Genomic DNA, 26,054 nt, shown 5'->3' with positions numbered 1-26,054 from the left:
GAACACAAACCCTGCTTTCTGCCAGAAACTACTCTTATGTTGAATCATATATCTATATATAGGCCAAGACTCAGAGGAAGGTTTATAATATTGATAAATATTTTTGAAAATAATAGTGATAAGTATTTTTATGATATGGAAGATTAAAATGATTTCTTACAGAGAAGTCACAAAATACAAATTCAAAAAGAAAATACAGGAGTTTTAAGATTTACAAATTCTTAGCAGGCTGTTCTGTCCTCTGGACTGCCCACCCCTCCCTACCCCTCTCTCTTTCATTCAGGGTGCCCTGCCCTCTCCTCCCCAGCCCTCTCTCTTTCACAAGAGGATCAAGGTCTCTCCCTCTCTCCCTCTCCCTCCCTCCCTCCTCCCTCCCTCCCTCCCTCCCTCCCTTCCTCCCTCCCTCTTTCTCTCTCTCTCTCTCTCTCTCTCTCTCTATCTCTCTATCTCTATCTCTCCCCTCTCTTCTCTCTTCATAAAACCTTTTTTTCAAACAATTGAAGTTTAAAAAAAGTGGAGAGGCTGGGGAGGTTTGGTAAGTAAAGTGTTCATCGAGGGACTATGAGGGACCCAGGTTTGGATCCACAGCTCCCATGTAAAAGCTAGGTTTCACTGTAATATGAAACCTCGGTGCTTGGTGAGTGGAGGCAAGCGGATTCCAGGGGACTGATGAAATGTCTGACTGAAATGGTGAACTCCCAGTTAGGTGAGACAATTTGTCTCAAAAAAGTTAAATAGGACAGCAATAGGGGAAGACTCCTGAACTTGACTTCTGGCTTCCATTGACTTAAATAACAAAAAAGCTGAGGAAACACGTGGACAAGAAATCACAACTGAGAATGTAGAGTGGCCAGCAAGTTTGCAGCAAGTTGGTAATCCTCATGAGTTATTAAGGAAGTGTAAATTAAAATGTTGTCAATGACATAAATACTGAGATGGCTAGATATCTCTGGAAAGGGCACTGAATGGTGTGACATTGCTGGGAATGGAAGCGAGTCTGTAAGGTTTAAGTTAAATGTACTTTGGTCTTTCTTGAAATTGGTACTTGTAAGTACTGAGCCCAAGGAAAATATGAAAGCATATATCCATATTTAGACTTTTATAATAATTTTAAATGACTTTATTGATAGTAACAAATGACAAAGTGGGTTAAAAAAACACATGAAGTATTGAGGGAAAGGGGTAAGAGAGAAAATTGGAAAGGGAATGGGAGATTACTTGTTCAAAACACAATAGGCATGTATGAAATTCTGAATAAAAAATTAAAAGGACAACAATTCTAAATGCCACAACCTGCTGCTGTTGCACAATATAATAACTTTTGTGACTATAAAAGAATTGACTACTGATAACAATGACACAATTAAATCTCTAAAGGAATGTTAGAAAAAGAGACAGAGCAGAAACAATAGTCACCTTAGGATTCCAATGACAGGAAATGATGAAATGGACAAAGCTAACATATGAGGACAGAAACCAGCACTGGTGGGGACTGACTGAAAGGGGACAAGTACAAGACAAATGGAGTTTCTAGGGTGTGAGAATATCTCACACATTGATTGGGGCCTTGGTTCTATAGGAGATGTTGGTCGAAACCCATGAGATTATTCACCAGCACTTCACTGCATGTAAATTTTACCTCCATTAAAATGGCATAAACTTTCAGTTACAAGTTGAATAGGTTCCAGAGAGCTAATGTACAACACAGAAGCTATAGCTGATAATCACACACTGTCTGATTGAAATTCACTCTAACAGTGTGAATTGCACATGTTCTAAGTCAGAAACAGTAACTATTATATGGCAGATGTATTAATTACAGAATTCACCACACAGGGCTATGCATTTATGTTTTAAAAACATTAAATAAGAATGCCAGTATCCAAAAATTCAAATTTTGAGGGCCTTACCCTGCCTGGGGAGGAGAGGGGGGGTGGCTAGGGGCAGGTGAGATGTTGGGGGGTAGGGGAGGGAGAGGGAGAAGGGATTGACATCTGAAGCAAGCTTGTTCCTAATTTGAACTAATAAAATAAAATAAAAAAAGAATTCCAGTATCAATTAAATAACCATGAAAGATGGGAAAAAGTCTGATTCTTAGGATAATGGAAAAACCATTATCATGTTTTTGTTAGGATGAACTGAATTTTCAAGAATAGCTTTCCTGAGAATACTGCATTTCATCTGTAGGATACTGGTAAGTTGAACAGGCTAGCCTAAGAACAGAAGATGGCTCATGGCAGAGGAAGTATGTGTGTGAAAGTCAGGGAGTGGAAAAAGGAGCTGCATGCCAGGCAGAGTGCTAACAGATGGGCAAGTTTTAAAAGAGACTTTTCGTGATTGCACTTAGTAAGTCCAGACCATGAGTATGACCACCACTCTGGCGATGTGATGGCCACCGCTACATTAGACAGTCAGATGGCAGGGAGAGTGTGAAAGAAGGGGAAAGTAGGGCATATGAGGCAATGAGGTGGAGGATATGGAAGCTAAGACATGGGGGAGCTTGAGGGCAGGGTTACAGGTTTGGAATTTCATTCTGAGTGGAATGAAGCTTCATTTATTCTGAGGGTTTTAAACAGACACACATCACGATCTGATTTACAATGCTAAACTGCCAAGGCTGGTTGTGGTGAACAGTTAAGTAACTGGACAAATTGCATATAACAGCTAAGTGGAAGAGCTTATTCCCTCTCAGTGAAGGTCCCCTTTCACCTGGAACCACTAGTCCTGTCAACCTTGCATTCCCAACCAACCCTTCAGATTACTATAGCTATGGCCTAGCATCGCAGTGTTTCCAGAGACCCTGGTCCAGGACTGTCAAGCTACATCAGCCCCATGTTCCTGACTCCTGGAAACAGGAAAGAGAATATTTATTACTTTTGAAAACCACTAGGTTTCAGGGACTTTGTTAGGTAGCAATCATTAACTAGTACAAGTATATCTTTCATTGAAATGAAGGATCCCTTAGGCATTAGGGTTTCATTTTGTAGCTGTCTTTCACAGGTTGGGAAATATGTCCCATAGGAGTCTAAACAGTGATACATTCATTATTACTCCCAATCACTACAACAAAACCAAACACAAATAAAAATCTATATGAAAAAGAGAACAAGATGTAATTTGTATGTAGCAAAAGCAATAAACATCATTCTTATCCATTAGGAAAGATCCCTTTAAAATGCAAGTAGAATCTAACTGCTGGTGGGTATTTTAAGAAAATATAAATCTTATTCATCTGAAGCTTCTGTGGCATATATACAGATGCATATATACAGATGCACCTTCTACTAAACATACTCAATGGAGACATAGACTAAATATCGACACCTATTCTAATCTTACATAGCACAGAGGGCATCTTCAGCATTAATGAGTTGTATTTCTGTTTACATTTCTAATGTCAACATTAATCACTTCCTCTTTTCAGAACAGCTAAATCCTTAACTTTTGATTCAGCCCAACAGCCTAGAATAAGTACACATATTGCGATTTACTCATTTTTTGAACTTCATACATATTCAATTTCCTGGTTAAGAACTGGCTTTAGCCATCACAAAAGTTTAAAACCACTTTTCAAGCTTCACATTCAAATGTACTTAGTTTTATTCCTGATTATTGCTCTTTAGTCCTTAGGCTTGCTGTAGCAACATCTGTGATCTAATATACATAATAATATCCAAAAAGGAGAATATGCATAATAATATCAGAAGGAGAGCTAGAGAGGTAGATGGGGACTCTGTGGGGGAAACAAAGTGCAGATTAACAGTACTCGGCAGAAATCTCCTTTTTGTTTCTGATATTATTATTCTACTAAAATTGCCAGATGAGAGACTTTCTCTAATAAAGGGCTTAATATTTCCTGCTCTACTTTAGACAGTTTTCTTCTTCAAAGTAAGCAAGCTTTGTTGTCTCATGTATTGGGCATCTGTTAGGTACTTTTAGCTTCTTCAACTTATAAAATGCCCTACTTGACTCTGAGTGATTTGATTCAAGCTTTTGTATTTTTCATACTGGCAGCCAATAGTCAGTATAAGTGAAGGAATTCTGTCTTCAGGTATTGCTCTTAAAAAAAGGAATTCAAAGTGGTTTGTACCCTTTTCATCTCTGCAGAAGCCTTTTCTTATATTGTCATTGGTTCCCCGTTCTAGTTCTGCAGGCTATGTGGGCTAACTCTTAAGTAGATATTTCAGGACTTGAGGTCATTTTTACATAAAAGTATCAGCCTAAATATAGGCTGGCCTTAACTTACACCAAAGTTTTTCTGTTTGTATGTACACTGGTGCTTTTTGGAAATTCAAGTTGCCTAAGGTTGGCAAACAGTGACTCCAAATCAAATCTATCCACACTCTTTCTTTTGCAAAGTTGTCTGATGAGAGCTGTGTCAGCAGAGTTCAGTGGAATCAGGAAAGACTGCAAAAGCCAACAAAACCTAGGATGTCACCAGGTGTTCAGTTACCCTAAAGTTTGCCAATCTTGTATGTAGGTTTTGGACTATGCACAAAAAGAGTGCTTGCTGTCTTACTGTTCACATCATTTCAAACTCTAAGAAGTATTCAGGGAAAGCTTCAACAGCATATTGGACCACTGAGAACTCTATTATAAGGGCTGGGTTCAGTGGGAGAGTGTTTTCCTAGCCAGGGTTCAGTCTCCAGCATTACAAGAGGAAAATAGCCTTTATTTTGCATGTTACCTCAAGGGACTCTCAGTTTCTTGTACTCATATCTGCTTTCTGCGGTTTTATTTAGCACACCAATATTTTACAGTACAGTAGGGATTCTAATAGGCAGCTATACTTCAGCATATCTTTATCAACATTAGCTAAACTTTTGACCAGTTCATAACATGATCACAGGAAAAGGTTTTAAAAATTATATATAAGTTTATTATTTCCTTACTGGTTTTGTTCATTATGTGGGGAAAAACATAATTTTTAATCTTTTTATAAGATTCTCAGACAGTCACTCAAGTTCACAATCCTATTTCAGACAAAAATCTGATTTAACTCAAACATCTACCATCAGCGCATGTTCCTAATACATTCACTAAGTCTTCAGAGTTTCCCTCAACTCCTTCATCTCATCACAGGATAAAAACAATATCATCAAAACATAACTGGTCTGCAGTCATTCCAAATAGGACTCTGATGCAGAAGTAGCTTCCATTTTTTTAATTTTATGCCTCATTAGTAGAGCCATAACTTCATTCATTCATGTGACATTATTCATTTCATGGCATGTATAAAATAACACTATTCTTAGGAGTTTTAAACTCTAGATATATAAAAGCACAGCTCTGAGAATTGGAGTAGCCACTGTTTATCAGGAAAGCGATGACTCTAAAAGTAGAGGGATGATAAAGATGGTGTGGTTTCTTGAAAGAGCACTCATAAGACAGTTCGGCAGCAACATTTCCTAAGGTGTGGTAGAAGTTTGTCAAGCAAAGGAAAATGATTCTGGAGTGATGGCAGTTCTAATGGGTCTTCTTAGAAACTCAGTTCTTGTTGCCATGCAATAGATCCTATTGGAGGCTTTAGCAGCCATGAAGGAGATGATTATTTTCATAATTCATCTCAGAAGAAGTATTTTTATTTTCCACAAAGCCTACTGACATCCCAGGAGCCCTGTGTGTGGTGGTGTTCAGAATGCAAAGGTCACCTCATGACCTCTTTGGACCACCAAATAATACCTTAAGCATGGGATGAACGAATCAAGTGCTTGCTTTGCAATAAATATAAGGACATTCTCATAGCAAAATATAAGACAATGGCTAAAAATAAGAGGTAAAGAAGCTGGCCACAGATTGGAGGGGGTAATCTGAATGACAGGTTTGGAGGACCAGGTCTAAAGTGGGGGTTAGGGGAGAGGGAGAGCAGTGATTGGTTATAGCAAGGAGTTTCTGCACTGCACACCCTTGAGGACCAATGGACAGTTAGTAATCAAGTACACCTGACATTCTTAGCCGCTGTCTACTCAGTGCCCTGACATCTGCTGAATGAGTGCTCCCTCTTCAGCAATTTTTCTCAGTTTTGATGTTGGAATTAGGAACATTCTCTAAATGTCCAAACTGGCTTTCTTGACTCTCAGAATTAGTTTATCTTTGACAGCTCAACCTTTTTACTAGTTCTTTTCTTTCAAACAATTTTGCTTCTATTCATCATCTTTGCTTGTCTTGAACCCATCCTTTATGTTCATCTTTTCTCCTGTTTTCATGCATCTCTGGCTTTTTCTGCAGAAAGTTGGACATTTATTTTTATTTTTGTTTTATGCTATGTAGTCACCGAGGATTAAAAAAGCCTTTGAAATCCCACAGAATGACAAAACAGTCCTTCAATGCCAGGCAATGGGAATTTAAGAAATGAGCTAACCATTCACTTCTCTAGTTTGATCAAAGTTTCAAGGAATTCCTGAGAACCCCAGAAGAGAAGGCAGAATGCCTCAAAATAGATTCAAATGAATTATACAGCAGTATTACATTTAAATCCGTTTACAAACACTGTAGCCAATCAACAAATTAGATTTTAATAAATCTAAGTAAGAGGCTTTTGCTTCAGCCATTAGATTCATGTATATCTCAGAGATAATAAACACACATTTGGGAAATTATTGGCAGGAGTTGTCTTACAGGAAAAGAATTTTAAGTAGCTACACATTGAAATGTTATAAACATGATTTTATGAATTACCAAGGAAAGGTTCCATATTTGTTAGGTGTTAGGGTCTCTGACTAAAGTCTAGGAATTAGATTTCTTTCAAGGCATGCTATCTATCACTTGGAGCTTAGAGTAAACAGGTCCTAAGAAAATGAATCTTTATCAAAGTATCTGAGACACTGTCCAGAGTAGGAAATGCTAATCCTTTGCAAAATTAACTGTAGCTACTAACTCCATAGACCCAGGTGGTGGGTTTATGTAAATTCACTTATGTCTTTGCTTTCTTAGTGCTATATGACAATATATCTAACATAGCATTGTTGAAGGGAAAGACTTATTTTAACTCCTGGTTTTAGAGGTTTCAATCCATAGTCCTTAGTTACATGATTCTGGACCTGATGCAGGATGTCCTGGCATCAGGTACAATAATGAGACTATTGGCTTCAAAGCAGGCCAGAAGGAGAGCAGCAAATAAAGACAATGGGTACAGCCCCCAACATAAAACCCCAGTGACACATTTACTTCATTTCACACCCACCTTCCATAGTTTCATTACTTTCCAAAGGTCTATTCAAATTTTAAATCAGTGAATATATTAAAACACTCATTAAGTCATAGCCTTTATAATCTGATCATCCCTGGGAATGAACTCAGACACATTCATAAAACCCAATCTCTTAGGAACAAAGCTTCGGGATGAAGTACTGCATGGATCAAGAAGTCATCAATTGAGTTGGATGAGCCATAAGCAGTGTGGTGTTGCAGATGTGTTGAAATAAAACCCAATAAAATAGAATGAGGATTGAGTGTCAGTTTAATGTCTAAGATCAGTGCTTTCTTCAGTTTTGTAAGTTGTAGAACTCTTAAGAAAAACTTATTTCTGAGTTCTAAAACATCAAGGAAGAAAAAGTAGTCAATGCAAACCATGATCAAAACATGTTCCATCCTTTCACATGGTCACAATTTGAAAAATAACCTCTGTATATAATACATATGGGCACGGATCAGATTCGAATTCTACTTTTGTCTATTGAGCTAGAGGGCAGGTTGAGTTTCATGATATTAGATGCAGCAATTGTAACTGACAGAGACAGGCCTGCACTTGAGAACTGAGGGTTCAAGTGGCACAGGTTGATGACATATTGGCCTTGTATGAGGGTGTGCTGACAGAGATATTAAAGATAATTTCCAAAGTTCTGGCATATATAATTGGTAAGACACTACACAAAAGCCACTCGACATTTAAAATGTGTGTCAGTGTAGAATATGGATACCAACAGTGAAGCCAGTAGAGAGGTGGAAATTGGATAAGAGGAAATCTGAAGCTCAAAAGCAAACAGAATCAGATGAACATCATTATCAGAGCCCGTCATTATCACCACTACAATCACAGCAGGCATTCAAGGAATGCTTCCCAAGCACTGGGCTCTGGGTTCAAAATGTCACAGGTGATATCAAATGTAGCCTTGACAAGAAGGTAAGGTGTATCTGTTTCCAAGTCATGTAACTAATTTAGGGTGTTTAGGCTTCCCTCTTTAAGACACTCTTAACCATCTGCCTCAGAGAGAGAGAGGGAGAGAGAGAGAGAGAGAGAGAGAGAGAGAGAGAGAGAGAGAGAGAGAGAGAGAGAGAGAGATCTTCCAGCTCAGGATGCCAAAAAATAAAACTCCAGGGGCAGGATTCTGGTTTGTGTCTCTCAGAGGGGTACAGAATGGAAGCTATAAGGCGCATATTCAGTATCCCTTCTCTGAAGTTAAAAACTCCAAGCAGGCACGGGCCTGACATCTAAGTGAATGTGTCAAGAAGCTGTGTCTATGGTCAAAGAATGCCTTTGGTGAAATAAGAGAAATGAAGAGGGCTTGACACAATCTAAGATATCCAAATGCAGAGTTTCATTTTTAAAAGGTTCAGGTCTGATCAAAGGAAAGCATCTTCCATTGCCTACATTTTCTAATTAGGTCCATCTTTATTAAATATCCCATTAAAAACTACAGAATTCAAACATGTCAAGTAGACAGGAGAGATGGCAAAGCACAAGACCAAAAGAACATCATGTTTAGAAAACTAAAATAAATACAAGACAAGAGAGGCAACTTTTGAGTATGTGATTTTTAAAGAAGCACTCTAAGACAGATATCTTCTGTGTCTTTTACAGTTGTTAATTAAAAGACATAGTTCATTATACAATCCAATACTATATACATAAAACTCATGAGATCAATCTGTCTAAATATTATTAAGAAAAATAGCATGCATACCAAGTAGTTTAGAAATTTCCATCTTCCAGCTAATGATGACTTTTGATTGAGTTCTAGTCCGCTAAGACTAAAGCTAGTGTTTATTTTTTTTCCCTCACGTATTTGAGTATTCTTCAAAACTTAAATCATTTGTGCTGGATAGAATCCATAAGTTTATTTTATTTTCCATATGATACAATTCTAGTTAGTTTAATCTTTAATCAAGTACAGTTTCAGTATTGTACAAATCATAAAGATCAGCTGACCATACAGCCACTTTGGAAATAAGTATGGAGATTCCTCAGGAAGATGGGAATCAGTCTACCACAAGATCCAGCAATTGCACTCTTAGGCATATACCTAAAAGATGCACATTCATATAGCAAAGACATCTGTTCAACTATGTTCATAGCAGCATTATTTGTAATAGCCAGAACCTGGAAGCAACCTAGGTGCCCCTCAACTGAAGAATGGATAGAAAAAAGTAAATTTACACAATGGAGTATTACTCAGTGGGAAAAAAAAGGCAATGGAATCTTGAAATTCACAGGCAAATGGATGGAGCTAGAAGAAATGATCCTGAGCATGGTAACCTAGTCACAAAATGACAAACATGGTATGTACTCACTCATATATGGATTTTAGACACAGAGCAAAGGATTACCAGCCTACAATCCACACTGCCAGAGAAGCTAGGAAACAAGGAGGACCATAAGAGAGACATACAGGGTCCTCCAGAGATGGGTAAAGGGACAATATCTCCTGAGCATATTGGGAGTGGGAGCTAGGAGAAAGAGAAGGGGAGAAGAGGGGAGGAGAGGAGGACATGAGGGAGCAGGAAGATTGAGTCAGGGGAAGAATAGAGGAGAGCAAGAAAAGGGATACCTTAATAGAGAGAGCCATTATGGGTTGAAAGAGAATTTTGGCAATAGAGAAATGTCCAGAGATCTACAAGGTGGACCCCAACTAACAATCTAAGCAATAGTCGAGAGGCTACCTTAAATGCCCTTCTCCGACTGATGAATACCTTATATGCCATCCTAGAGCCTTCATCCAGAAGCTGGTGCAAGTAGAAGTAAACACCCCCAGCTAAACCTTGAACTGAACTGAAATCCAGTTGCAGAGAGGGAGGAGTGATGAGCAAAGTGGTCAAGACCAGGCTGGAGAAACCTACAGAAACAGTTGACCTGAACAAGCACCTCAGACTGATAGCTGGGAAACCAGCATGGGACTGTTCCAAACCCCCTGAATGTGGGTGTCAGTGAGGAGGCCTCAGCAATCTCTGGGGCCTTTGGTAGTAGATCAGTTATTTATCCCTAGTATACAAATAGATTTTGGGAGCCCATTCCACATAGAGGGATACTCTCTCAGCCTAGACACATGGGGGGAGGGTCTAGGCCCTGCTCCAAATGATATGACAGACTTTCAAGATTCCCCCAGGGAAGGCCTCACCCTCCCTGGGAAGCAGAAAGTGATGGGATAGGGGATAGTGGGGGGCTGGGAAGGAGGGGAGGGAGAGGGAACTTCGATTTACTTGTAAAACAAGCTTGTTTCTAATTTAAATAAAAATAGGGGAAAAAAGGATCAGCTGGCATTGTTTTCAGGTGGTTCACACTTGAAAAGGAGGCAGCTGCATGCCCTTCTGATCTAGTTTTATCTGGACATAATTAACACACAACTCACTACCAAACTCAAAGCAAAAGACTGGTCTCGCCTTTAATCCCAGTACATGGGAGGCAGAGGCAGGTGGATCTCTGTGAGTTCGAGGCCAGCCTGTTCTCCAGAGTGAGTGCCAGGATAGGCTCCAAAGCTACACAGAGAGACCCTGTCACGGAAAAAAAAAAGGTGAAATACAGGTGTTCATTATATATGGATTGCCTAATACCATTAAGTTATTCCTTCCTTTTGATTTTTTTGTATGTTTGTTTGTTTGAGACAAGATCTAAGAACCCATGACTGTCCTGGAACTCACTAAATACACCAGGCTGGACTCTCTCTACCTTACCGAAATCTCCCTTTTTATCTGCCTCCTGAGTGCTGGAATTAAAGGTGTGAGCCACCATGTTCTAATTTTTCTATCATTTGAATGAATTATATGTATTTTTCCACTGAGACATGCATCCTGGACCTCTTAGAGAAAGGGCCACAAGCTTATATCCAATCATTCTGTACTGGACATTGGATTAGGTATATTTCTGATTGAGTTTTGGTGACTAAAGGCCTCAGAATTCTGTTTTAGAAGTGTGCTATGTTCACTTTCAGAGGATATCTCATACAAGTTATTATCCAAGTATCAAAATGTGCCTGAGTCTCCAGGACATGTTTTGTTCCTGATTTGTTAACAAGGATTTATCTAATAACTCTCTGGGTGTATGATATTTCATTATAACTGAGTAGATAGGTTGAGATGCTATTGCTGAGATAATTCCAAATAAAGTGAACATCTTGTTTGCTTGTCATTACTTAACCACCACCATAACCAACAGAAATAATTTTGTTCAATTTTGCTTCCTTCTGTTGGGTTCTACAGAATTTTTGGAATGATAAAGTACATCACAGACTTTTGGAACAAAACGAAAATATATTTGGGGGAATTTTGGTGATTAAATAAATTATTTTATGATTCTGAAACATCCCGTATTTATTGAAAAGTAACAGACAGAATAAAAAATAATGTCAGAAACTATACAATTACTCTGTTGTTTTTATGATATAAACTCATGGCTAGTCAATTTGAGTGAAACTTGAATATCCTGGTTGAGGTTTTTAAATGCATAAATAGATCACAGGGCAATGCTGCTTTATGAGAAAAGCTCAAAACACAATGAAGCAAGTTACAATTAAATTTTACAACAGCATTTTAATAGGAGAGATAAGATAATGTATTTGATTCCTTATTTTACTGCCAGTCCTTGAATCTATAGTTTAAATATTGAGTATACTCATCTTTTAAACAGTGGATTATTTTGGCTTGTTTCTACCCCAATTCAAAAGCAAGCAGAGAGCCCAGCATGATAATCAGGTCAATTATATTTCAACAGAGAGTCGGGAAAGACTACACTTCAACACTTCAGCATGATTCTGGACAGCAGCAACAAATGCCAGTTTTCACACAAAGTAGACAAGACAGTAGTACCAAATAATTTGCTCATCAAGAATCTTTCTCACATGTTTCTAATTTTCAAGTAGGGAATATTAAATCAGTAGTCAAAACTTGTCAGGAAAGTCAGATGTAGGAATCAGACCAATTACAAATTGTCTATAGTAGCCAAGTAGTCCTACATATAATCCAACATCCAAATAAAACACAGCTGACCACTAACCAATATTTTAAATTTTTAGATTTTACTTCCTCTGAATTTATATAGAATATATTTATATGAATAATATATATGTCCAATTTAATTAGGCCCAAAACATGTATCAGATCCATAATTGCTCCCCCTAGGAAATCTGATATTGTTGAGAATGAATTAGAATAAAATTTCATTTTTCCATTATTATTCCTTTTAATTCTAATATTAATAGTTATAAGCATGTAAGAACATCAATGTAGAACCAATAACACAAAATTAATGTAGAATAAGAGAAAAACCACATAAGCAGCACCACTTACTATCCACTCCTCCCCACAAGCACCAATAACTAGCAGCAGAAATTATCATAGTCAATCTGGAACAAGACCACTATGGTTCAGACACCACATGAAATCTATTCTGTAGTTAGTTTCCTGGGGAGAAACCATACCATATAAAACTTTGCTTTAGTTTTTAATAAGCACACCCCAGCCATTTCTCACTATCAGAAATGTAAAGGAAAACAAGGCTTGTCTTATCTTGCCTCTAACATTCAAAATACTTGAAAACATCAAAGAAAGATACTATTTTTAAAAAGAGGACACCAAAACCTTGCAAAGGCCAAACTGGACACATAAGGAGATTTCTATTTGTTTGTTTTAGAACATTCTAGTTTCTGGATATTGTTAACATTTGGATATACTATGGTTGTCATTAGCTATGTATCTTCTTTGCACAACTGAAATGTGTCTAGTTCAAATGAGAGGCAATTTAAGTATAAAATATACACCAGACTATGAAGACTTGAGGTAATAAAATATTCCATTAAGAATTTTATATTAATTACATGTTTAAATAGTAATATTATTGGTATATTAATTTAAATATATTTAAATGATTTCAACTGTTCATTTTCACTGCTTTTACATGCAGTCAGTAAAAATGTAAGTTATAGATGTATTTTGCATTGTATTTCTATAGGCACAGTGTAGGCCATAGCCTTGATGTAGTAATAAACATAGAAAGTTCTATTCTAGGACTATTATTTTTACGCTGAACCACATGAAACAGCTGTAAAAGCATGTTCCTTACTGAACATCGCTGTCTGCCATAGTCCAATAAGAGGCAGAACCCTAGAATTTAGGGTTTAAATGGGATGGGCAGTAGCATTTGGTATGTAAGTCTTCAAAGTGGGCTCAAACAGATTCTGGCCTTATTTGTTTTTCCAGGTTCCTGAACTCAGTTTGCAATACCTGCTTTAGAGGGAAGCCCTTCTTTTAGAGGGGGAAGTACGAAACAGTCAGCTAAGGGGCTGAGACTAGGGACTAAGTGAGCGTAGAGGATCTGAAGCCCAGCACACAGGAAGGATCCAAACAGAGGGATGGAATGGTAACTGAGAGTTCTCATCCTCCCATTTTCATTCTCTCTGCTTCCTTCTCCTTCCAATCTTCCAACTATCCTTTCCTTCTCATCTGAGATTCATGATTGCTTTCACCTTTTCAACTCGGGTACTTTCCTTTCTTTCCTCCTCGCAGTGATAACCGAATGTAAGTAACAACAAAAACTGTTCAGCATCAAATGTTCCATCAACTCTTTACCCCGAAAGGGTAGCAGCAATTCTGCTTAACTGTACCCTGTGGCAATCACCTCTGGTCCTCCTTTCTGTCTCTCTGTTTTCTATTCTATCTACTACTCTTCAAATTTTACATTACTTGTTCCTAACATGGCCACGTACACAATTTTAATAATTTTCCTATACTTTTGTCTCTTCATGAAGAAAAAGAAACAACAAATAACATATTAAAAATATTCAAGAACAAGAAATGAGTTATTACTTTTATTGACTGTCTAACAGGTTGTTGTTTCAGTTTGTCTTAAGGGTTAGTACCTTTACCCTTGGGTCTTCCTGGCCTGGAGAAATGTGGTTCAAAGAGAAAGACATAACACCAAGGCCCTATCCAGATTCGGAACAGATTCTTCTGATGGGAATTAAGAATCTTAGGGTTGTAAACTACCAAGATAACTCAGCTACCCATAGTCTTTATACACAGGAGTGTATGAGTGTCTATTGAAAAAGTCTCTAAAAAGAGCATCTGAGTTTTTAACTTTAACTATTGTTTTTGGTATTTGAAATCAGGTAAATTAATTTGAGGCTGAGTTTCCTGAAATAGTGCAGAATAGTTCAGTAAAGACAGTCATTTATGGGAGAAAATAAGGACATTCAACATATATGTATATATATATATATATATATATATATATATATATATATATATATATGCTAATTCCTACAAATGGGACATACAGTTCCATACTCTGATGAAAAGTGGTTATAGGCTTAAGTAGCTGAAATGCTGCTTTCAGTAAAGAAAAATTTCTGAAAGGGCTAAACCTGGTTGTAGATTCTGTGATTATTGTATTGTGTATACACCATTTTGGGAGTAGATTTTCAGTGACGTTATGATTATAATTCATTGATACAGTCATTTCAGTAATTGGTATGTAAATAAATCAGACCTAAATGCAGACATTATGCTGAATTCTATTTGAATGCTACACAGCTGGGACAATAAATAAAAGAAATATTGGTTGTTGGTGTCTCAAGGCCTTGATTTAATGTTTAACAAATATTCTGAGCATTATACAGTCTATAGCACTAAAGAACTGTAAACCAAGAGAAGATTGTTTGTATACTATGATGGGCTGTACATTAATTCCGAAACAAAAGGAGTAATATAAATTTATATTTCAATAGTTATTTAGAATAAATACTTAAGAAAACCAGTAACCAACTATAAGCCCAAACAAATGCACAAATAGAATCTGAGGTATTAGCAGTCATACCTTATTGTGGGTCTGGGTCTGTCCAACCAGTATGAGAATATTGGATGAGATGATAGATAGGCAGAAGTTAATTAGAATTATGGACCTTTCAGAGCGGATGTACCTAGTCAGAGACAGAAAGAAACATGACAAATTGCACATTGTGTCATTGGTGGGATTAACTGGAAGGGGGAGTTTTGACTCCAGATTTCATGTAAAGATATGGAAAACCATTTTTCATATATATTTTCTTAGGTGCCCAATTTTAGAGTACATGGCATGTGCAAGAGATATTTAGACATTTTTTCTGTACTATGTCAAAATTGACAGAACCAAAGTTATACATCTGTGAGAACAATGAATCCTTTTGTCCTAGATATAGAAAATTTCTTGGAATTACATCAGACATAATCACCTTCTTACATATGGACATATATGTTTATAACCTCTATATAAGCCAATAGGAATACTGAGGCCCAACATTAAAGCCCCACCAAGAGTTTGAAGCAACTCTCCTATATACTAGGAGGACACATTACATTTTGTGAAGCCATGAACATAAGTAGCTACTCAAGCATTTTAACATAGCTAGGCTGTTCCTTATGTCCTTGAATATCTCTTTCAAGAAAAAAAAAGTAGCAAAAGTCTTTTTTATAAAAATGAATGTACTTCTCAAATGATCATTCACCATTAGAATGGAGTATTCTTGGTGACTGCCATATTTACCCTTAGGATGAAATAGGTATATATAATCTGTTATACAATTTTAAAGTGCACTAAGAATGTAAGTAACAACAAAAACTGTTCAGAATCAAATGTTCCACCAGCTCTTTACCCTGAAAGTGTAGCAGCAAGCCTGCTTAACTGTACCCTGTGGCAATCACTAAGTAATGATACTGAAAGAGAACCTTGTACACGACGTGTATCTGTTCTATTTGTATTGTAACATGGGATCTCATTCCATAGAAGGCCTAGGATTTTCGTGCAATGCTAGATGGAGGAACCAAAGATCTAAAGATACTTTTTGAAAGGTACAGTCTCACAAAGTTCTTTCTCTTTCCTCACCTTATCTTTAAAGAGTATGTAGGCAGCAGCCACATACTCCGGAAATTAAAGCAAATTAAAAACACAAAACACAAAAATTAGGTTTCATAATTTAAGAGAATTTTTCTTCACAAAATAAACCCATATTATATTGGACTAATCTAGGTTGACACACTTAGCACAAAATAGGCTTCAAGAGTTGTTGGACTTTGTTTCTGCATTCTGAGTATCTAAACATAAGATAAAACACACACTGTGGTGTTAATGGTAGTAACAAATTTATGCTGCTCTTTTTTGTTGATGAAGGCTATAAATCTTTTCTAATGTTAATGGCTTCCATGATAATACAAACACACATCTTGACACTATCAAAAGGATTTCAGTGGCATTTTTCTGCTTATAAATAGAAAAAAAAAGACAGAGTAATAAAAGACCAACTTGCTGCCCAGAACACTACTGAGATGTTTGCTTTTCTCAACAATACTGAATCACAATGTTGCCATAAATTCTGCTAAGAAATGTCACTACTTTCAACACTGCAATATGACATTTTATATTTTAAAGAAAATTTGGGAACTCTTTATGTCGATAAGTTGACTGAGAGGACATGCTGGATTGCTTTTTGGTGTAACAATGTATTGAAGCTAGTTGTATGGCTGGATGGAAAGAAAACAGCTTAACACATTATCATTATCATCATCATCATCATCATCATCATCATCATCATCATCTTTTTCAATATTCTCATGATTGCCAATAGTGTTAATAGCCAAGAAAGTGGTATTTCTGACAACTGAAACCAAGGGTATCACAAATGCAAGGCAGGCATTGCCACTGAGCCACACTTCCAACACTGTCAATTTTCAAGAAACATCTGTAATGAACTACATGAGGCAGCTACAAATTTCTAAATAGTATATTATCTATAAAGTAATTCACACAATATTACTTTTGAGAAATCACTAGAAGAATTTGAACCCTATATATTTTTACTACAGAAAGAGGCAAGAAGACTCCCAACTCTTCTAGAGCTGAATCAAAATGTTTTTAGGGTCTATGTACTTGGTGTTTATGAAGCACTTTGAATGAATCACACCACAAGATTCATTTAGAAATTCATGAGTCTTGCCTCTCCTTTCAAGTTGTAATTATTATTTCTTTCAGTTCTCCAATGGATAGATGATGAGATGATGACCATTTAATTCTCAGGAATCCAGATTTTTGCTGTTTCTTGGTAGTCTTTTCTTTAATTCTCAACTTCAGGATAGGTTTTGATAGACAATGATTTCCAGAAATTCCTAGAATTCTCTTGTAGTAACTGATTGTGCCCCTTCTCTGAATTTTAGAAAATTTCATGTGGATCAACAAATGTACCATATACTGATATTGGCTATTCGCGCTCGTGTGTGTGTGTGTGTGTGTGTGTGTGTGTGTGTGTGTGTGTGTGTGTGTGTGTGTGTGTGTGTGTGTGTGTGTGTGTGTGTGTGTGTGTGTGTGTGTGTGTGTGTGTGTATGTGTGTGTGTGTGTGTGTGTATGTAGAGGAGGAGACGGGAGGAGCATAACAGAAGGTTGAATTGCTACCTGAACAGAAGTTGCTGAAAACAGAATTTAATTCTAGAGACTCCAATGGGGTAAGCATTATAATGTTATCATGATTCCCTAGTATCTTAGCCAGTTGCTTCATTTTTAAAAAGCCAGTGTCAGTTACTCAATTGGGGGAAGTTGGAGTCTTCTAAGCTTGTCAGTTTGTCTTTACAGAACAATTCTGTTCTCAATGGGGCCATCCCTACAGTAGACCTTTTAAATTTCCTCTTTTACACCACTGTCAGTGTTTCCCAGCTGTATCACCCTATCACAGCAGTGAAGAACTTCTGTTAGGTACCTGGGCCAAAATGTATGCATATTTTCTTGTTTCACAGAACTTGAAAAATCCTAATATCTTTGGTAATTTAAATGTCTCTCATAATTAAGTCTTCCTTTAAAAAGAGTGAAAGCCATAATGGACAGTAATGTTTTATTTAGATGTCAATAGTAACCTAAATAAATATCCCTTATTAAATAGTAATTGATTTTAATTTTTCGGATGATTTTATAAGACCCTAAATAAACATAAAAGTCTTTGAAGTAGGCACATTAACTTTTGTAATCTTAAATATATCAAATATTCAGGAAACAATAAACAATTATCTGCATACCGATGTAATGTTGCATCTTAGATCACCTTAACAATGACAATGCTTATAAAACCTTTAACTGTTAAAACTATAAAAGCCATTTAAAAGTTTGGTTGTATGGTACATATACATTGTCAATACATAAGTAGGCATACCAACCCTCACAGGCCAAATTCTTACTAATATCCTGAACAATTACCTAGAAATTACCAAGAAAAATATTAAATTTCTACATACTATTAAATAGATGCAATTTAAAATAGGAGAGAACAAAGATTTCTCAACATTCCCCTTTCATATTTTTATGATATCCTTTTATCAAACTTGTCAAAATCTGACTCACAGCAAACACTGAAGTACATGACCTTTTGTAGAGAACATTGGAATTTTGTTAATGCTTTTAATATCGGGGCAGGCTTCACTCATTGTGCAGGACATACTGGAAGTATGTTTGGCACTTGAGAACTGGATGTCCTATTCCTGTAGAGAGATCCTTGACTGTACCAATTAAGTTCTGAGGCTCAACAGCAATTGAGATAATATCTTCACAGAAAAGGAACTTGTGACATAAAAGAGTTGTGCTTACATGTGAAGAACTTGTTGAAGTCTACAGTAATGTGTGCTAAAGGAAAAGTATGCACATGTGTTTTGTTTATTTTTATCACAGTCAATAAAAGGGAAGAAAGTTAGGTAAATATGGTTCCCATGTTCCAGTTCAATGACAGAAGTTCTAATTCTGTTGTAAAAATGCTGCTTTCAGTATGTGACAAGGACAGTGCACATTCGTGGTTACATCCACTCATTTAACACAGAGAAACTGAGTTCCCCATCTCACATCTACTCATTAATTACATACCTCCATAGTGCTGCATAGACAACTGCTAGGGTGATCAAGGCAAGGCAGGAGAGGCCACTGCCTACGATTAGAGTTACTGAAGGGGTCCCAGAAGATTCCATGACCTGCAAGTTGGTGGGGGGAGAAAATAAAGAGAAATTTCACATGAACAAAAATAAATTCTAGACTCAAGAGAAACTAAACTATCACTCAAGAATGGCAGAAACAGTTGTTATAGTTACCAGATAATTAACCACAGTACACTCAGCACATATTCTCAAGCTCTAAAATGACTAATTCCAGCTCCCCATTCCCTCACACTGGGAAGTAATAAAGTCTTCAGGGTTAATGTTTGATTACAGCCCATTACTTACTTAAGAGTTTTCTAAAGGACCCCAAAACTACAACATAATTCTTAGGTGAAGTTTCTTTGAGTGAAATATGAAGCAGCATGTTTTTTTCTTAACTAAGTACAGTTTAGTCATTTCACAATATGATTCTTGCTAAGATTTACATTGTCACTCCTATTTATAAATCATTATGTTATGGTACACAGTTACTGCAAAAGATTGAAAGTTTCTGACTTTTGACAACTTTGTTCCGAGTCAAGTATTCTCACATTAAATTTTACTTGCTTGGCTTTCAAGTATAAGAAGAAAATAGAATACTATACTTAAGACCTTCAAGTATATTTTCATATGAACAAATAATGTGGAGATAATTTGCATAGTGCCAGTATCAGTCCCTAAAACCATGACCTTGAAAAACAAGCTTATATCTTTTAAAATCTTTTATATAAATAGAACAAAAATCCACTGATCCAAATGGCTTCTTTTCTTAGACAGTAGCATGACCATAACTAATGAAATCAGCTGTTTTTCATAAATTTTTACATTATAAGTTTGAAGCAAAACACTAAGTGTGCCACAAAATCTATATCAAATTATTAGGTATATACATCATTAAAACAAGTAAAAGGGGTGATTCTTTTTAGGCCAGATTTAGGTAGAAAGTCGTATTCTATCAGAATATTTATTTGTTATTATTTCAATTTTTATAAAATTTTCTCAAAATATATTCGGTGAGAACATTATCTTTCTTTTGGACTGTTATGTACAGCTCTCTCATTCAGAAACTATTTCTTTATTCTTTTTCTTTTTGCAAAAATCTACATGCTTTTAAGGAACGCTTTTACAGTTCCAAACAACCATGTCTCCATGAAAACTTAATTTGATTTAAAAATACACATGTATCCAAGGACACCCTCAGAAAACCTGTACTGAAAATATCCAATGCAGATATGCAATGTGTTCAGCCTTAGTGTCTGGGGTCTTCCTTCTACTCTTAACAGCATTGTCACAAATTTTCTCAGAACATTCTTCCAGCTTTAAAATAAATGTTGAGTTGGCAATTATTTTTATTTGAAAGTTTGCAGAATATTAGTGATATCAGAGTACATCTTCAATACTATATTGCAGAAATATCAAGTTATCAGACATAAAATTGAGTAGAATTTAGTTATTGCACACCAACTAGAATTCATTTCACCGAGCTACTGTAGCTGAGGAGAAGAACCCGATTTTGCCACCCTGCAACCTTTTCTATTTCCCCCTTTGAAATGCAGTTCCCTGGAGAAACACTCGCCACAATGTCCCTGCCTTTGCATTAAAGCCGTGTTTTCCCTTTGTTACTTACTATTTCTCTAGGTTGCTGAGCCAAAATGGCGAAGGTAGAGAGCCGATCACATAAGCATTTCGTATGGGATGCATCGGTAAGCACAGTTTTACATCCCTGGGTGGACCACGTTCCCAAAGACTCGTTCCTGCAAAGGGGGTGGAGGGGAGATCGGGATAAATACGCCTGACAGCCAAGTCTTTACGAAGAAGAAAATGCAGTTTAATTGAGAGAATCGCCTACTGTAATTCCCGTACAGGAAAAAAAAATCTACTTGTTGTTGAACAGGACGTAATTTAGATGCATCTCCGGTAATGCAAAGCGAGAGTGGGAAAAAAGCAAGCAGGCGGCGGTGCGGCGTGCAGGGAGCTGTCCAGCGCCGGAGGTGCTGAAATCAGGACTAGCTCTGTCCAGCCCTCTGTGAGGAACGGCGGCGGCAGCGGCACCAGCAGCCGCCGAGCGTTGGCAGATACTTGCTATGTTCATCGGATCGTTTCAAACACTCAGAGTGTAAAGAGGCTTTTCATATTTTCATACCAGCTCTGATTCCAGGCCCGTGGTTTGGACCGTGAATGTTGTCTTTAAAAATGCGGATTTCTCTGAAAAGCCTGCCTAAAAGGTTACATAGCTTGGGTTGGGTGATAGAATCTTCTCTGCTGCTGGAAAGGGATTTTTCTTCCCTTTAGAATTAGCTGCTGTGAAAATTTCACCCTGGAAACGGGAAGAGGCATCAGCTGGTTCCGACTCTCACTGCCTTTGCCTGGTATCCAGGGGAGGGGTGGGTTTCAGATGTAAGCTCTCCACTCCACACTTCACTTAGTCCAATACTCCTCTAAAGCCCTTAGTATTTCTTCCCCTACATAATCTTTGTCCAGGATCAGAAACATTAAACAACCCCAAGTCCACTGAATATTTAGAATAAACCCACCCCAAAGTCCAGCAGGATGGGGGATGGGGTCTGGTTCAATATTCTCTTTGGTGTAGCTCTCTTTGGTGTACACTCTCCTTTAAAATGCTAAAGCATATGGTTTCTTTCCCACCCCAGCAGAACAATAAAAATGGTATCAACCTACGTCTTGTTAGTAGAGCTAGTGGCAATGGGGGAGAGCCCTGTCACCCCATGCTGAACTACTCTATAGAAAGAGAGAAAAGGGGGACCTGCAAGGCTCAACCAATCAACTTCATTATCATCACACGTGCTCTGGATTGAATGCACCAATTGTCACTTCCCCTCCCCCAGGCATGGAAACTCTCCAGCTAGGAAACCTGTATGTACGAGTGTATTTAAAATTTAAGCCAAGTTACTATATGTGTTAAAAATGACTCTGAAACTTGAAGAAAATAAAAACAACCACATGGCTTAGTGTTAGTTTCTATGTACTTTTGATTTTACCTTTTACATTTCTTAATGCCTGAGGCCACTGGGCTAAATGCACAGGCAGTGTGTTTGAGATCAGTGATGGTTTCTCTCTGTCACTCAGATGTCCAACTTAAGCTACAGAGTACAGTCTACACTCTCCCTTTTTTGGTGTCTATAAGTGGTGCCTTTTTAATATTCATGGGTTGATATCAAGAAGGAACACACTATATTTGGGAACCATTAGGTAAAAATTATGACCAATTTTAATGAAAAATCTCAGCATGTTGGCTGCTTCAACATTTTGTAAGCCTCCCATAATATCACTCAGCCACACCAAATTATATTTTAAAACTAAACCTGGTTTTACTTCTAGTGTAACTATTTCAGACTGTAATTCTACCTAACCATAGGCATGTAGCAAACAACTTATTTGATTAGCTGTATGTCTCTCTCTTGTGTGTGTGTGTGTGTGTGTGTATGTGTATGTGTAACCAAACAATCAAGGCCAAATTAAAACCATATATCTCAGCAGGTCAAAGTTTAAAGGAAAATGATATATAAGAATCTGACATGTTTTAAAATACTACAACTTCATTATTAACTCTGGATGGCTGGTTTATGTTAATGCAGTAATTGTCCACTCAAGATGGGGTCTAGCACTTATGACTCCCACGTGATGATTTTATGTTCAATAAATGAATCCAATATCTTAACAAGGAAAAGAACTTCACTGTAAATAAGACCTCGAAGGAGACAAAGTTAGATATTCAGATACATGTAATGAATGTTCATTACTCAAGATATTAGCATCATTATACCCTGACTATCAGATGGATTCAATACAGTGTTGAATAAAATGTAAATTCAATACAGTGTTGCTGAACTCTGAAGATCATACAAATTTTACAAGGTATCTTTAGAAAAATGGATCCATTTGCTTTACTCTGCTTGGTGATTGTGTGTCTGACCTTCTCCAGCCCCAGGCAAAACTAAGAAGTAACTAATTCGGGTTTCTAAATGACAATCCTTCACTCTTCCCTGTGCTCCTGGTCAACATGCTCCATGTCTTTTTCATGTGTGTCCTCTTGAGACTATATCACCTTTGGCCTTTCTCCAAAGTAGTACCTCTGTAATGACTTCATCTTACAAACAACAATGTACAAAATACTAAATATGGATTAACATGCTTTTCCTTATTTAAAAGAAAATACTAAACACAAAGTACTAAATTTGGTAGGAAGACACCAGAATTTGGAACAAGTTGTATGTGAGGTGACCTGAAAGGTGAGAAGGGAGCTGTCAAGTTCTACATCTGGTTACTATAAAAAGTTGAGTAATAAAAGAGTGATGTTATTCTGATATTAAAATATATATCATTTCCATAAAACGGCTTGTCATTTTATGACCAAGAATTTCTTTCTTTGAGGGGACAGGCTCCCACCTAGATTAGGCTGGCCTCAAGCTCCCTATGTAGCTGAAGATGACAGTGAACTTCTGATACACCTGCCTCTACTTACTGGGTGCTGGGATTACATGTGCCACCAAACCCAGTTTATACAGTGCTAGTGATTCTACCCCAGGCTTTGTGCATGCTGTAAAAACACTAACAATTGAGCTATATCTCCATAAAACTCTTCAGTAGGCTTTCAATTATTAGCGTATTTCTATTATTATAAACCCTCTGGTGTGTGTTCCCTGTATTTCCAGACTTTTCAAGGCTTACTTTTACTGTAGAATATTCTTTAAAAGCATGGTACACATGTCTGATTCATTTCAAGGTTAGACTGTAAAGCAAACTGATAGTTGGTTGATCTAATGGGAAGCAAGAGAGTTGTCCTGTGCAGCATAGGGCATGGTTCTTAAAACATGTTTACTATTATGGCTATCACACTATTATTTCTGTGTCATGATTTGCATGCTACAATAAAGGGTGTAACTCTGATATTTTTTTAAAAAAATTAATGAAGGTTAGGTTGTCATTCACAGAGGAAACATCAGATACAGTGAAATGTATGTGCAATGTGAAGATATAATAAAATAACAGACCAATGATGTCAGAAGTAGATGCAATGATACAGTCATCTACATTATACTCAAAAATCATACATTTCCTTTTCATAATGTCTTTCTGTACATTACGCAATTTTTAAAAATAGTCTTTAAACATAGCTATGCTTGAAGAAATTCCACACAACCAGTGGATTCTTTGTCGGCTACACCTACATTCATCAATGTTAGCTATTAGCTGTCACCTGTACATGTCTTTCTTCCTATTATTAGGCTGGCTAAAAGGGGAACATTTTTCTGCCCCAAGGATTTAAGTGCATCAAAAAAATGCAATAGAATGCTAGAATAAGGATTCTAATGGTGTTTACTTTATAACTTAATATTTATTTGAGGTCTTTATGTAATTTTCTAAGCATCTACCTGGATGATTTTTGAACCTCAGTACTGGTGACAATTTTTAAATTTATTTTTTAAAAAATATAGCATTTGTATATATCCTCTAATGCTTATATACATATATATCTTATGTATAAAGATTATAAACACACACACACACACACACACACACACACACACACATATATATATATATATATATATGAAGAGAGTAACATTAATATGAAATATTTTAATTATTGGGTGATTTTTCAACCACCAGGAACTTGGGAACCACAAAGAAAATTCCTGGAATTGACACTGACCCTTTTATACTATACTACAGATTTATAATTAGTCACCTATAAATGAGGGGCCAACAAGATATCTCAGCTGGTTAAGGGCAGTTGATGCCAAGCCTGAAGATCTGAGCTTGATCCACAAGACCTACATGGTGGAAGGAGATAACTGACTTTCACAAGTTTTCCTCTAACCTACATGTGCACACACACAAATACACATAGAGAAAAATAAGTAAAATATAAATTAATTAGTTCCAAGAATTCTCAGTGCTTTGTTGATCTTTAATGTTCCCACGGATTTAATGGTCCCATTTATGAGGTTAACCCTTGCAGTGCCACATAGAATTCTTGGTGTTTTAGAAAACTTGCTTTGAATCCCTGATTTGATGATTTTCACTTAGTAGAGACATAATGAAAAACTATTCTATCAACATAACGATTTTTTTGGTGGTTTTAGCGAGGCTTTTGAATCCAGGTAGACTGTCTCAGCTCTAACCCACTTTCTATCCTTCAGAACCAAGTGGGCATATAATCTGAAGAGTACCAGTGGCTCTTCATAGATTCATCTATTTGCCTCTGGATTCCATCATCATTTAGTGATAATCTCAGAAAGATCCAGCATCTCTTTGGTAATTATGCTCCTTCCAGTGGAGAGGCCCGCATCAATACCAGTTCATTGAATGATTTCCAAATGCTTGATGAGGGAGAAGACACACATAAAAACAAATAAATGTCATTTTTTAAAGAAAGCTGAAAGCCTGTTAGGGATGACTACCAGCAACCCTAGAATATGCTTTCTGCATTATTAAGTCAACAAAATATTGTAGAAAATGTTGTAGGATCTGCCCTCAATGTCTCAGTCACCATCATCTCTAGCTTGACTCAATCTGCTGCCTGGTTTATTGTTTCCATTTTTGCCTCCTCTCTCAAGTCCAACTCAGAGAGGCCACACATACTCTAGTGTCAAGTTATATCACTCAGTAAAAATTCTGTCAATTTTTTTTTGTAGTTTTTATCTTTAATTTCCCACCTCTAGCTCACAGTAAAACACAGAGTCCTTATAATGGTCTGCAACCCCTGTACTGTTTTGCCCCCAACTGTCTCTCCACCATCATCTCTTAAACTTTTGCATGTCATTTCCCACTACAATGAGCTCCTTATTGGCTCATGTTGGCATGCTGTGCTGGCTATTCCCTTAGTTCAGAATGTACTTTTCAGTTGTAAATACACTGTTCCCTAACAGTGGGGAAGTCTCTGCCTTCATTTCATCCCATCTGAGTT

The 26,054-nt window shown here is 37.0% G+C and overlaps 1 protein-coding gene across 1 annotated transcript in view; it reads right to left on the bottom strand.

Moving 5' to 3' along the window:
* Adgrb3 (adhesion G protein-coupled receptor B3) overlaps positions 1–26,054 on the bottom strand; it is a 697,729-nt gene that overhangs the window by 125,495 nt on the left and 546,180 nt on the right. Inside the window, exons 16-18 of the mRNA XM_027392824.2 lie at positions 20,751–20,877; positions 19,077–19,180; positions 15,023–15,125 (exon numbers count right to left, since the gene is read on the bottom strand). Coding sequence (XP_027248625.2) covers positions 15,023–15,125; positions 19,077–19,180; positions 20,751–20,877 — 334 coding nt within the window. The remainder of the gene's footprint in view (positions 1–15,022; positions 15,126–19,076; positions 19,181–20,750; positions 20,878–26,054) is intronic.

This window comes from Cricetulus griseus, assembly GCF_003668045.3.
Source record: "Cricetulus griseus strain 17A/GY chromosome 1 unlocalized genomic scaffold, alternate assembly CriGri-PICRH-1.0 chr1_1, whole genome shotgun sequence".
In the NCBI taxonomy this organism is placed as follows: Eukaryota; Metazoa; Chordata; class Mammalia; order Rodentia; family Cricetidae; genus Cricetulus; species Cricetulus griseus.
The sequence above is the reverse complement of the archived record's forward strand: the minus strand, read 5'-3'. Positions and strand labels throughout refer to the sequence as shown.